Here is a 14146-nt window from a genome sequence, read left to right as displayed (position 1 = left end):
AATTTTCCTCTCTGTTTTTCTCATGTTTAACCAGCCACATGGGCACTTTATACTGTACATACCATTTTAGTTGAGGTGCATTTTTGTGTCATAGCTTCCATTTGTTTGAATTAAATTTTGTCTCAAAACTGATACTACATTTAGTGAACTAATTTTTTTTGTCAACTCTTTTTATTGGCATTTTGTAATAATCATTTTCAAAGAACTCAATGGATGCTTCTTAGACAGTACTTACAATTACAGTTATAAGCACCCCAGTGCTCCTTATCAGTACACTGGCAACATCAGTCACTACTAAGGCATTAGCTTGTTATGACATATGAAAGGGGCGGCTGAGTACCAGTCTTTCGTGCATGTCCGCAGTACGTGTGAGTCTTTGCGCCTCCTCTCCACCTGAATTGCCCGTTTGTATAAACCCTACTCAGTTGTAACCACAACGTTTGTAGTGAAGAAACAGTAATAACAAGATGCAGTCATAACACCTGTGCACATTACAGATCAGTCCCCCGTTACATTTAGTGAACTAATGGTTGTTACCGTCTATATTAGGTGGCTCCATCAATGTGATTACACGCAGATGTGGGATAGGCAAATGTATTATTTATCAGGCTCTGTTGTGTTCTGCATGTATACAAGTTGATAGTCATTTAAGATTCAGTTATCATTTTATGATGATTCTGAGCACATTATGATCTTGTATTTGTTGTAATATAAGGACACACATAAAAGCACATTTTTCTTTTTAATAGAGTTGATTCGGGACATGAGCACATGTGGTAAGGTGTACATGGTACCCATGTTCTGTACGAATGTTCAGAACATTACCATGGCTAATATTTATAAACGTTAGCCTTTGCCTCAGAATAGTTTTTTGTCTTTCTATGGAAGCAGTTTTTTAACCCTGAGAATACTTCTCTTTGCATAAATACAGGTACCTAAATTCTTCTGAGAAACTATTGTAGACATTTCTCCAAATGTATATGTTCAATCGGTGGTGCTGTGAAGATAATTACAGGTTAAAAGTAAGTTTGATGCAAATAATGGAAAATGTATTAATCTGCTTTTATTTTATTTTTATCAATAAAAAAAGCTGAAGGAAGTATGTTTCTATAATCCCCAAAAAATATATCTTCACTGTTTAGTATGACATTGATGTTGCTCCTGCTGACAGAATGAATGGAATGTAGTGCAGTGACCTTGGAATAAAAAAGGTAGGGTCAGAATTACAAGTCTTCCCTATTCCCTATCAATGTTAGTGGATCTCTTTCAGGGTGGAATCATTACAGATTCTTTATTCTCACAGTTTCATACTGTGCGGACCAGACCTGAGGGCATTGGAACACTTTGCAATAGAACAAAGTGTACATCCATAGGAAGGTTGAGAGACTTGTCGAGATTTGCAGGATGATGAGCAGTGCCAAGATTACATAAGCCTTTGCATTGTCCTTGCGTCAACAAGGCAAAGGCTTAAGTAATATTTTTTAAACCAAGCAGGGGGTAATATGCATGACTTTGTAAATTAATGTAATGCAACACTATACTATATATAGTGTATGTATGTATACTATATACATACATACACTATATACATACACATGTACCTACACTCACAAAGGTAGTCCGTACAATAACCTCGATTCTTAACTACAGAAGTTGTACAAAGACAGTCCAGATCAATTTTTCTTCTTTTTAATTTTTACTTTCAGTTACCGGGACCACAGCAAGATAGTGTTTAGATCTGGAGATTACAAGGCTTATCAAAGCTTGAAGGAGGTCTGCCTCGAATTGAGTGACTTGGACCACTTTCAGGACCCGCATTGAAAATGACCTTGTACTGCAGGAAGATTGCAAAGAGTCCCCCCTCCTGGAGCGAGTTTGGTTTTAGGTCTTGAATGTACAAGTTGATCTCGAAGAGGAGTGCTCCTTTTAGAAGCAAACAAAGGAGTGGAAGACCTTTGTTGCCTATATTTAGTATCCACCAGTGTTTGCGTACACTTCTTTGAATACTGTTTGACAAGGCGCTAAAAGTAGTGACAAATGTAAGCCTGGTAAATTCAGGTTTAGGTCCAGGAAGATCTAGCAGAGCCTCCCTGTTATTGTTGAAGGCCCGTATGAGTGAGCGACGCACTAGTCTTCTGGGATACTTCTAGCCCGTAATTGACAAGAAAATGTAGAGGCATGATTCTCAAATCTCTCCTTAGTGGAACAATTTCTCCGCACTCGAAGAAATTGACCAAAAGGTAAATTATCACGGAGTGATTTTGGGTGATGGCTATCTTACCATAATAATGAATTTCTGGCCATTGGTTTCCTGTACAGTTCAGTCTCTAAATCTGATGATGTAGTCACATTCATTAGGTCTAAAAAGGCTAATTTGTTTTTATCAAACTCAACAGTGAATTTGAAAAAGTCATACCTGCTGTTAAGCCATGTTAGAAATCAGAGCCTATTGGGCAGTTTCTAACATGGCAGGAATGACTTTTTTAAATTCACTGTTGAATGATGCATCGCTCATTCAAACGGGCATTCAACAAGAAGTGTATGTAAACACTGGCGGATACTCAATATCATCCACAAAGGCCTTCCACAGGTCTCCTAAAGCTTGTAGAAATTCCTTTTACCTTTATATCACGAATTACCATTGTTGAGCAATTACCACCGGGTGTCATGCATCACCCTGCATATTTTGAAACTGCTACCCATGTTGGTTTTATTTTTTGATTATTTTCAATCCGCAAAAAACATCTGTTTGTTCCCAGTTTTCATTCTTGATGTTGGGATATATTTTGCGATTAGGAACCGTTCATTAATGTACTTGTAATGATTGGTGTAACTTTTGGGTTATTGCCTAAATTCATGATATGTCAACACTGTCGGTATTTAATTGGAACATTTTCGGTCCTCTTAACACGTAATGAATGTGGAAAGGATATTAAGTTAGTGCCCCAAACGTTACATTTTGTGCCTCATTCTCTTAATTTTATTATTTAAAAATAGAATATTGTTCACCTACTCTGGAGCATCTTTGCCAGAAGTGACGTGAGGTGTTAGTTCTGCGCTGCCTTTTAGGGGCACTGAATGTGTATTGCACACAGAATCTCCGAATAAAAAGAGTGATTCTAAAATTACAGATTCACTAATTATTTTTGGCCACTTGTGTGCCTTTTATAGTTCAGTCTAGAAAAACGTATTAGTTTGCCACCCTTAGCTGCTTATGTACTGGAGAAGCTTTTCTTGCTATAAAAAATAATTTGCTAGAATCTTTGTCCAACGAGTTAAAGCAATTTACACCATAGCTACTCTGCAAACCTAGGGTACTTGAGCTCACAATCGGCTAACCATTACATTTCAAGTGTTGCCCTGGGTTGGTGCTTGTTCTCCCCATCAGCCTTGTTGGGCAAAACTGTGTGAGATGCTATTTTCATTTTTTTCCTATGCTTCTAGCCTCAGGCAACATTTATAGAACATATAAATAAACATCAAAGAGAACATGGTGTGTGTAGTTTTTGTTAACGTCTTTTATTTACTATATGCCTGTCCAACACTTGTAATCTGATTCTGCTTGCTGGTATTGTCTGTTTATGCATAGGCCTTTACTGTATGAAACATAAACAGACCCTAAAGGAGTCATTGTTAAACGTTAATCCAACCCCTGTTAAGCCTGCTCTATTCATGTTATTTTCATTCTGTTCGCTGGGCAGATTAATGTTTGAATGGTTACAAGAGGACATACAGTGTTTAAATTGTTTACAAATGAGATTTATCTACAGTTTTTAAGTAATCTGGTGCCAGTACAGAGCATGCATCAATCTGTTCGCGCTCTAAGAGATGCATAAATGTCTTGTCAGATATAGACCAGTTGCTATGTTACAATACTTGTTTATTTGTACCCTAGTTTCAATTGGTGGACTTGTTCAGGCTAAATTACAAAGCCTGTTACAGAAGTGGTGTTAGTTGGCTTGTTTCTAGGTCATACAACCATAAATGTCCATTCTAGAAATGCTTTCAGCTAAATGCTGGTCCTATATTCCCACCACCCTTTACTGCTGGTTTAGTTAATGCGTTACCAACCTCATTTGGTGCTTCTAAAACAGAGACCAAGCCAACTCTAGTAGCCTTATTGAAAGGTGCAACCATAGTGCATTGCTATCAAGACCATTGAGAAGATGAAGCTGTCCTGAAACGACCTAGATCCATGAGGTGTAAGTTGGTAAGCAATTTGGATTCAGTGCTTATGCTGCCCTGTAAAACAGGTTTCCTGGTATCTGGATCCACACAATATACATTTACTGGTAAAAGGAAGCTTATTTAAGCACTCAAATGTAACAAGTCTGTGTTTTAGGGAAACAGGTGTACGCTGCTCCCTCGGTGACTGGAAAAGTAAGCAAACACTTTGGGCCTCATTAGGATGGAGGATTTTCCGCATACTCCGGGCCGGCGGAAGCCACCGCCGGCCCGGAGGATGCGGACAATCCTCTGCGGACCCACCAAAGACCCACCGCCACATTAGGACGGCTGGTAGATCCTGGTTTCCGTCCGCAGCTTTTCCGCCGCAGTTGGCTTACAACCGCGGCGGAAAAGCACTAATATGGTGACGGTGTCTCTCAGACACCGTCAGCCAGATTAGAATGGGCTCTGAAACATGCTTTTCCGCAGCGGCTTTTCCACCATGGAAAAACATGTGTTACTTCACTGCGGCCCCCCCGTTGCGGGCCCCCTACGTGAAGGGGGGGGTGCACATGGGGGGTACCTATGGTACCCCCCTGCATTTGTATGCATAAAGCGGCAGGCACCGCGCAGTGCCTGCCACTTTCTACATACAAATGCAATGCGTGCATTTTTAACATTGCTTCAAGCTGCACCGGCCGCAATGTTAAGAATAGAGGATGTGACTGCCAGGCTGGCGGTCACATCCTAATTGCACAGGAGGGAATTCCGCAGCCCATGCGGAGGTTTCCTCCTACTCTATGGTGGCGGACAGACTCAGGTCCGTCCGCCATCATAATGTGCCCTTTAGTGTTTTTGGTTTGATTAATAACTGCCCAACTGTCAATGTACTTTGACACAAATGGGCAGGTGGCTAGAAGCAATCCATGTTTCTCTCAGTTTAAAATGGAAATAAAAGGTGCATTGGACTTTATGCCATAAAATCCCATCTGAGTGTAAATCTAACCGCACTGGAATTAGCAGAGAAATGTGTGATGCAAAATTAAAAAGTTCGCAGGCAGGTGCTGAAATCATTATAATTTTTGTATATTTTAGTCTTTGAGGTAATTTGTGAAAATTGACAAAACTAATTTCTTGTTTTAAAGTGGGAACCAAACAATATATTGCGTTGTAAATGATTGAACATTCACAATTTGCCATCATTGCAAAATATGAATTCAGAAACATTTGTTTTCACAGAATTACCGAACATTGGGCATTTGATTACTTATATATATTAGCAAATACATGGATATTGTTTGATTACTATTCTAAGCAATGAGGAGAGAAATGCAATTATTTTTGTAAAGAGCTTGTCAGAATATTTCACCCCCTTCCCTAGTCTCTTTCAGTGGTTACAAGCATACCTTTTAAGCTTGTTAATGCATGTGAAGCAGTATAAAAAGCTCCAAATTAAACATTCACTCCCTTTGAGTCACTGTTTCTTTCAGGCCTTACAATGCTGGTGGTGCAAAGACTGTTATCATCCACATTTTGTTCGACCCACAAAATACTGTATGTCCAAGTACCCGCTAATAACAATTCTGACACAGCAAGCCTTCTACATCAACAGATTGATACACTAAGTAACTACTATGGCCCTTATGTCAGATTCCATATTATATCCCTATCTGTAGGCTTTAAAAGAGAATAATAACATTTCAAACTTAAATGTCTATCGACGTAAAGACATGATTTTTCACATTAAATGTGTCAGGCCTAGTGCCTTTATCATAACATTTATTCATAGACAGTTTTTGTGAGTGTACACTTTGGAATAGAACATAGTGTTTTAGTGGAAGCACACCTATTTGGCCCATTCAAATCCACAAGTTATGAGAACCATGATGTGGGTGGAGCCTTTGCCCCACTCTCAGTAAGACTTCCAAAGCTCTTTTACGATGATCATATAAGTTCAGGTAACAGTTGCACATTCACGCTGGAAAAAGAAGTCCATGTAGATTAGTGAAGCCTGGGCCTCAAACACAAAACTGAAGTCGGGAGCGCAAAGGTAATAATCACACTCCTCTCATCTGTGCTCCTGCCCGAGAAAAACAAACACTGCAAACTATCTTGTTATCTAAGACATTTTTGTGTCTGTCTATGAACGTTTAAGCTCAGGCAACTGGCTTCATAAACAAAATGATCAAACCTTTTTGTAGGGCAAGCAGTTTTTTGTAGAAGCACATATCTTTTACATTATCAAAAGATGTACTGCAGACTATCAACATAAGGACAGAGTCAAAGCCTCTCACCTGTTAGTGCTCCTTAAAGTCTGTTTTTTAGATTGATCATATAACGCCTGGCAACAGCTGCAATTTCAGCCAGATCGCATGAGCTTGCAGATTAATGGTATGTGACTGATGGGCTAAAAGTTGGTGAGGTCATCAGGGTCCAGAGTTACATGCTTCAGGAGTGAGAGTATCTGGCCTGTATTGAGAGCTCCTGAAAAGATACCTTGAGTAAGGAAGGCATTGGCAATGGAGAGTACGGGTAAGAGGGAGATTTCTGAGTGAGCTTTGATTAAGGGTGAGGGTAAGACATTATAGGCTTCATTTACAAGGTCTCTGCACTGCCTGAATGACACTTTAATGGCGCTCCATTGGCACAATCAGCAGTGCCATAGTTACAAGGTCATGTAAATCCCCCCTTCTTGGCTTTTCATGGCATTGTAGATATAGTGTTAGGCAACGTAGCGCAAGTTGCTGAGTTGCCTAGCATTGAGATGAGGAGGCCTGCCATCGGCGTTACTGTGGGTGTTCCCACTTAACACCGATGGCACTTGACACATTCCTAGATTTGCAATGTTCTGTAAACTTGGGAATTCGTCAGAAGCCTACACATGGGGAAGAGTAGGGGAGGCGTAACAAGGAGAAATATCTTTTTTATCTCACCATTTATTTCCTCTGCATTAAGCATATCAGAGGAGGAAATTGCCTCCATGGATTGCTTTTGTGAAGGATGATGTCCTTTCCTGCACAATAACAATTTCCACAACGCAGACATCCTTGCACCATGGCGCGTGGCAGTCACTTTAGCACCAGTGCAGGGAAAGAGGACAGGAATGAGACGTATCTGATCAACAAGGCACATTCCTGCCCTTTTCTTTTGCTGTAAGGCAGTGTAGCAGGAAGACTTGCAGTGTTCTCCTTCGGCAAAATATTGTAAATGCATCCCTATCTTCATAAGAAGTGCCTTTGAGGGATTATGATGGTGAGATAGGAATTTGAAGATGTATTGTTGTTGGATTTGAGGGCAAGGTGCAGTTGTAAGAGATGAAGCAGGGTTGGTGCTGTCGATGTGCTATTGGATGTTCTGTATTCATTAACTGAAGATGAGGTTAATGGTATGGAACTTTTCTGTGTAACAAGAAAAAGGTGGGTCTGGCAGGGGGATGTTGCTGTGCTTAATTTGATGTCTTCTTTAGGCTAGAGGACCTGGTCAGCTAGCAGCACATACTCAATTAAGAAGAGAAACGTAGGAGATGTAGGAGCTCCAACTAAAAGTATTGCAGAGCAAAATATATGAAGAAAAGCAGATTACAGGGATTGACACAAACGGCAGTGCTATAGGGATGCCCTGATTTAGGACGCTGCAGCTTTCTTCAACCTACGGTTAGCCTCTTCCAGCTTCTGTATGGTGGTTGGTAATTTAGCAGAGATTAGGAACGAATACTCTTTACTACTTTCAACTAGGGGGCGTAAAGTCACACCAATTTCACCCAAGACTCCAACCAGACCATCAATCACTCTACTGAGCTCCAGGTACATGTTTGCCTCACTGGTCAGGCCAGCAACAGTGCTCAGTAAACTGGTGCATTTCCTCAACGAGATGAGGAATTTATTCAAATTTTGATGCCGTGCCCTTTCAGAGTTTAGATCCTGTTGGAGGAATTTGATTTTTTCTGTATTAGTTACAATGGTCTGTTCTGTGGAACGGATTGTAGTCTCGAAGGTTTGAAGGTCAAATGTAATCTTCTCCACTGTTTTTCTGTGCGCCCTTCTCTTCAATTGAGCTTCTATTACGTCACTGTATGCCTTTTTTCGAGCGTCTATACCTCTACCCATAAAGACAGCACCTAACAGAAAGGGAAAAAGACTACATGTTTATTGGCACACTGTAACAATGAAGTGTGTTAATACATATAAATGAAGAGATTATTCAGATCATGTGCTTATCATAGGACAAAGCATCTCATTGCAAATGTTTACAATTTGGAAGGATTTCATGTTTTGCTACTAGCATAACATGATAACTATTAATATTCGCTCTGGATGGATCTTTGGGTAATTAGGAGTTGCTCTTATTAGCAAAATTTCTGAAATTATGCAGCTCCACTGGCTGAAATAATTTGCAAGAGTTGGTTTTTAAACTGGGCAGGAAGAAGGAGCAGTCTCTCTATGGTTAAGGACGAAGTTTAATCTGCAATATCTTTTAAACATAGAGGGACTGCCCCTCTTCCAGACTTGTTTAGATGTAACAGTGAATTTTGCATTTAGGAACTAGTGCCAAATGCCCACTCTACCCGTCTGAATTCCACAGAACCTCACAGAATTTTAAAGGAATTCTGCAGAATCAAACTCTACCAATTCTGCCTGCTGTTTGTTATTATATGGAAAAAAAACTATCAATTGCTTGAACACCTATCCATCATTAGTGTTGCCCATGTCTGGTTTTAGCCAGCCTGCCATCACCATGCATGTTTCTGGACCCCTGGGAGGAGAGCTAGAGCTCTCCAGATCCAGAGACAATGGCTGCTTTGGGCAGAGGTGGTGACACCTTCCCCTAAAAGATCTGCCTCTGCAGAAGAGGGAACTTCAAAGGACATGCTACCTTTGATCCCTGCCAGCAGCCCTCTGCTGTTAGAAGTAGATGGTGATTCCCCCAGCCTTGCTCCACTGTTGGTGGGGAGAAATTAGGTAAAGTAGGAGGTTGGTCTACCCTCACCCTGTACAACCCTTCAGGTCGGGCAGGCAAGGTAGACGCTACTTTTCACTATTGGCCATCTTAAGATTGGGATAGTAGTTTATTTGGAGTCGGTGTATGCAGACTCCCTATGTGGATGAGCATAAAGAGGGTGTAGGCACCCTTCATTTAGGCAGCCCATTAGCTACTACCTGGCCTCCCCTAAAAACGGCCCCAAATTCAGTATTCAGATCGCTCCCAGAGAACCATACAAAACATTCAACTGACCTATAAAAGACAATGGAAGACGACTGCTGGCAGAAAAGGAACTGAACCCTACTGAAGGAGAAACCGGCGCAGATCCCTGCCAACTGCGAGCAGACTTGACCACTAGAAATTGCTCTTCTTCCTGAAGCCTGCAAGGCACCGAGAAAACCAGGAACCCCTGCAGACTTTGTAAATTGCCAAGATCCTCCATTTAGGCTAGAGGATCTGGGCCTGGCATCTGCTAGTAAAGAAACCCCCCAGGTTGAGGACTGGCACACTCTGTGTTGATGCAACTCACCGCTGGAAAAGAAACATTGCAGTTTCCAAGGCCTGTTGGTTTACAAGTCCATTGGAATTGACCCCTGTACTACTCCATCATCTTGATTGATCCTCTAAGCAGGATGACCAATGTTGGAAACAGCCCCGTTTCTGAGAGCCTTATCCTCTTGCCAATGACACTAATGGCGTACGTTAGCAACACTGGCAAGACAGCCTACTCCATGATGACCTGCTCTGTACCACTCCTTTGGCCTGTCAGTACTAGTGAACTTTGAAACTCCTCGGTGGAGCTCTCCTTCCAGTGACCGTGATGGCATCTGAGTGGCAGTCCTCTACCATCCAAATCAAACCACCCGAAAACACGACCGCTGAGTTCGCAGAGTTTGGCATCCATAGACCTACAGTCACTTGCTGCCGGCGACCGCAACTGTAACTGTGTTGATTGTCTACTGAACTCCATTCAAGCTATACTCTTCCATTGCTTTTTCTGACAACTGAAATGGTAACCATCTGATGATATCAACCACCAAGTGCCTAGATACTGAAAGTACTGCATATTTTGAACTGCACTGCATTTCTCTCCATAACTAAAAGTCTACAAGTATTTATTCAAATTACTGGTATTGTATAAAACATATTTCCAATTTGAAGTCTTACTTCTCAAAAACATATATAAAGAATCTTGTTATTTATCATTCTGTATGCGTCTCATTTATTGCCTCAGTGACTACAAGAAATGGTTAACAATGTCCTCTGATGAGAATAGCTGCTTGCCCACATTACCACAAAAAGATAGTTAGTATTAACTGCTTGTTTACCATCTTCCTCTGGGAATATCTCACACACTATAAATTGTTAACGTCATTTTAGTAAACTGTACAGACAGGAAGTATCTAACATTGGTGGATCAGCGGTGGGGTGCCCAAATCTTATTTGCTGGACTTCTTTGTCAATGAGTGAACACATGAGTAAATCCAGAAAATGCCTTTAGACAGAAAAACTTGTGAGTGGGTAAAATAAACCGCTAGGGCATTGGTTAAGTCCCTGAAACAAACATTTAGAAATGCAAAAATCTGCACTTTATTTAGGACCAAGTAATTTAGTTATTGTTTTGAAAATCTCCGAAAAGCTCAGAACTATTGTAAAATAATGCCTGAAACCAGTAGTCATGATCATGTCAGGCGTAAAGTTTTCAAGCAATGGCGTCCTAGAACTGGTGCACTAAAATCTTATACACCCACCCTAGATACATTATTCCTAACACAGGTATAATGTAGCGCAGGGGTTTACAAAGGAACGCGCCTACCTAGACTACAAAGGGCATTAAAGTTAAATATGAAAGAGCAATTTGAGTAATTGTAACAATGAGAAGTTACATCAGCATCTGGTAAACCTGGATATACTTTCTCCTCCAGAGTTGGGAAGAAATAAAACCACTGGTTTAAAATTTGCATGACCAAAACTGCCCTTGGTAGGGGAAGACCAAAAGAGGGAGACCAGGAAGCCCTCACCCTGATAAAGAGGGTAATCCTAAAAACAAACAGTCTTAATCAGGCACTAACAACCTGTACAGAAGGGCGGGCCCTGGGACACTTCAAAGCCAAGGGCTGTACCAGGGGAAGAATTGGGATCCTTAGAAGGGTTGGTGTCAGGACTGTTGGTTCTGTGGGCACCAATCCGGACACCCTGGCTGTAAAAACAAGAACAATCCCTCAAGTTCTTCTGCAGTAAATGCAGTGGAGAGCCTCCATATTGGATTTCAGGAGGGCCCTGACCATGTCAGAGAGCTCACTGAGGTGACTCTCATGGGGAATGTGGACTTAGCTGCCTTAGTTGTCTGGCCCAATAACATGCAAAAATACAAACAATATCCTGTTGTTAATGGGGTTAGGGTAGGAGGATTGGGAGACACTGGTGCTCGTGTCACCATCCTGACTTAGAATCTTGTGTCCCCTGATCAGTGCATGCCTGAAAGGTTCTATCCAGTCACAAACATTGACAATGTGACGACAAACCATCACATGGCAATGGTGTCCTTTGACTAGGCGGGGGTGCTGTTAAGTAAGAAATAGCAGTCTCTCTGACACTCCCTGCTGAATGTTGGCTTGGTATTGATTTGGAGACCTTACCATGGGCTGAGGATTTGCTAAGGATCCATGCCAGAATCCTTGGAAGGACACGCTGGGGGTGTGCAAAAACCTGAGCAAAGAGCAGAGCTTAGACTGCAAAATAGGTGCTGGAGTCTGGAAGAATGACCGAGCCCTCCAAGAGGAAATGCAGGAGCACTGGAAAACCAGTTTCCGAACAGACCTCTCTCCAAAGGGAGAAGAAGAGTCAGCCTCAGCACGAACTAAGCCACAGGAGTTTGAGCCTTACCAGCCTGAGCTTTTGAGTCCAGGGGGACCCTCTCAGGAAGATCAGTGTCAGGGGCAGAGGACCTGTCCCACTCTTGACAGCCTGCAGTAGCAAGCTGCTGAACAGGAACATGGTGATATCAGTGGATCCCACAAAACCTTGAAAGAGGAGGGGACACTTTACATTGATGCCGAGACCTAAAGCTTCCACAGCGTTCATCAGTAATGGTGGCATGACTGCCTACTCCATGAGGGTCGGCTCTGCATCACCCTGTGGCCTGTCCGCTGACAGTGAACTTTGAAACTCCTTCGTGGAGCCCTCCTTCCAGTGATCGATTGAGCATCTGAGTCAGTTGTCCTCCGCCATCCAGATCACACCAGCTATCCAGCCACCAACACCACCGGGTTGGCGGTGTTTGGCATCCGTAGACCTAGAGAGACCTGCTGCCAGTGACCACAACAGCAACTGCGTTGGTGGTTGCATTCAAGTTATACATTTCCATTGCTTTCTCTGACCGCAATTGTAAATATCTGATGGTATCGATTGCCAAGTGCCTAGATACTGAAAGTACTGCATATTTTGAACTGCAATGCATTTCTCTCCGTAATTAAAAGTCTACGGAAGAATTTATTCAAGCAGTGTTTGTCTTGTTAAGTAAAACAAATGCCTTACACTGTCCTCTGATAAGCCGAATAGCTCGCCCACACTACCTGAAAAAGACAGTTAGTACTATGTGCTTGTTGCCTCTATCTTTTTCCGAGGATCTCACTCTCTCTATATAGTGTACTTCATTTTAGTTCCCTTTACAGAGGCAGTATTTTAAATTTACCAAGCTTCTACGCAAATCAGGGAAGCAAGCAAAGAGTGAGCAATGAACTGCATTGTGTTAAATGGATAGAGCAGAATTGCTTCATATTTACAAAGATATAGATCATTCATGCTCTCTTCTTAAGCTGGTACACTATGTGCAGCTTAGTGCCAATGCGGTCATCCGTGCAGCATAGTGCATGGGTGCCGGCGTTACAGGCAGGAATGTTTCTGTACAGAAAGTGGAACCTTCTCGCACAAAAAAACAATCTTTAGAGGTGTTTTCTCTTTCTATGTGAGATGTATAATGCAGCACAACTGAAAAGAAGAAATAAAGAGAAATCAAAATATTTCTCTTTGTCACACCTCACTTGGGAAAGTGATATATTCTGATGCAATCACAGTAAATATGGGATAGTATAAAAATTGATAGCTGGATTCATGGAATGCATTCTCAATTCAGAGTAATGAAAGGAAGTAATTAAGGCTAAGCCATGCATAGCCACTCAAGGTGGGTTTGCATAGCTTAGTAAATCCCATTTAAAGGCTTGTGTTGTCTTCTGCCTCCTACAATCTTTTTGTCTTTCTGTAGTTATGCCTAGAGAGTTGGTATTTGTCCTCTATGTGTGTTATCTTTTCATCTGAGTCTCTTTAAATATATGTATGTATGTGTGTGAGCATGGTGAGTTTTTGTGAATATGCCTTCCAGAGTGATGTAACTATCTATGTGAACGTATGTGTGTTAGAAACCAGGGCCAGATTTGAACAGATTTTTTATCGGTTTGTGTTGCTTTTCAAACACAAACCCGGGTCAAAATCCAGGATGGTATTTATAAACTAACACATATGATGAGCGGTGTATCCATAAGACCAAAGGCAATGCTTCTAATGAGTGTTCAATGGAAGGTGCATGGGCATTCCTGTGAATCAACCGATGAATTCTGAAGCAAATTTATATCCATCAAGATTTGTATACATGGATTTACACCACCCAGAGGCTGGCATAATGAGAACCTTTTTTTAGGATACCTCCTTTCTTCCTCTCTACATGTGTGCTGCATTCTGTAGCACCCATAAACAGAGGAAGTAGCATTAAACCATAGTTTTTGTGCAGGAAGAAAAGCCTTTCTGCACAAAACTATCCTGCCAACAGCTTACTTACCCTTGTCCTAGGGTGCAAGGGTACCTGCCTAGTTTAATGGCTGTAGAAAGTGTGCCAGCACACGGAGGGAGCATTACTGTGCCAATCCTTTGTAGCTATGCCACACATTTCAGCTCTTGCCTGTTGAGGCAAAACAGCAATGCAACTTTTTTTGCTGCCCTGTGT

The 14146-nt window shown here is 41.6% G+C and overlaps 1 protein-coding gene across 1 annotated transcript in view; it reads right to left on the bottom strand.

Moving 5' to 3' along the window:
* Positions 1–3154: 3154 nt before the first annotated feature.
* LOC147726098 (uncharacterized) overlaps positions 3155–14146 on the bottom strand; it is a 66980-nt gene continuing 55988 nt past the window's right edge. Inside the window, exon 3 of the mRNA XM_086960206.1 lies at positions 3155–8284. Within this exon, the coding sequence (XP_086816332.1) occupies positions 7791–8284 (494 nt within the window). The 3' untranslated portion in view covers positions 3155–7790. The remainder of the gene's footprint in view (positions 8285–14146) is intronic.

This window comes from Lissotriton vulgaris, chromosome 3_1 (assembly GCF_964263255.1).
Source record: "Lissotriton vulgaris chromosome 3_1, aLisVul1.2, whole genome shotgun sequence".
Lineage (NCBI taxonomy): Eukaryota > Metazoa > Chordata > Amphibia > Caudata > Salamandridae > Lissotriton > Lissotriton vulgaris.
This window is presented reverse-complemented; position numbering and strand designations above follow the sequence as displayed.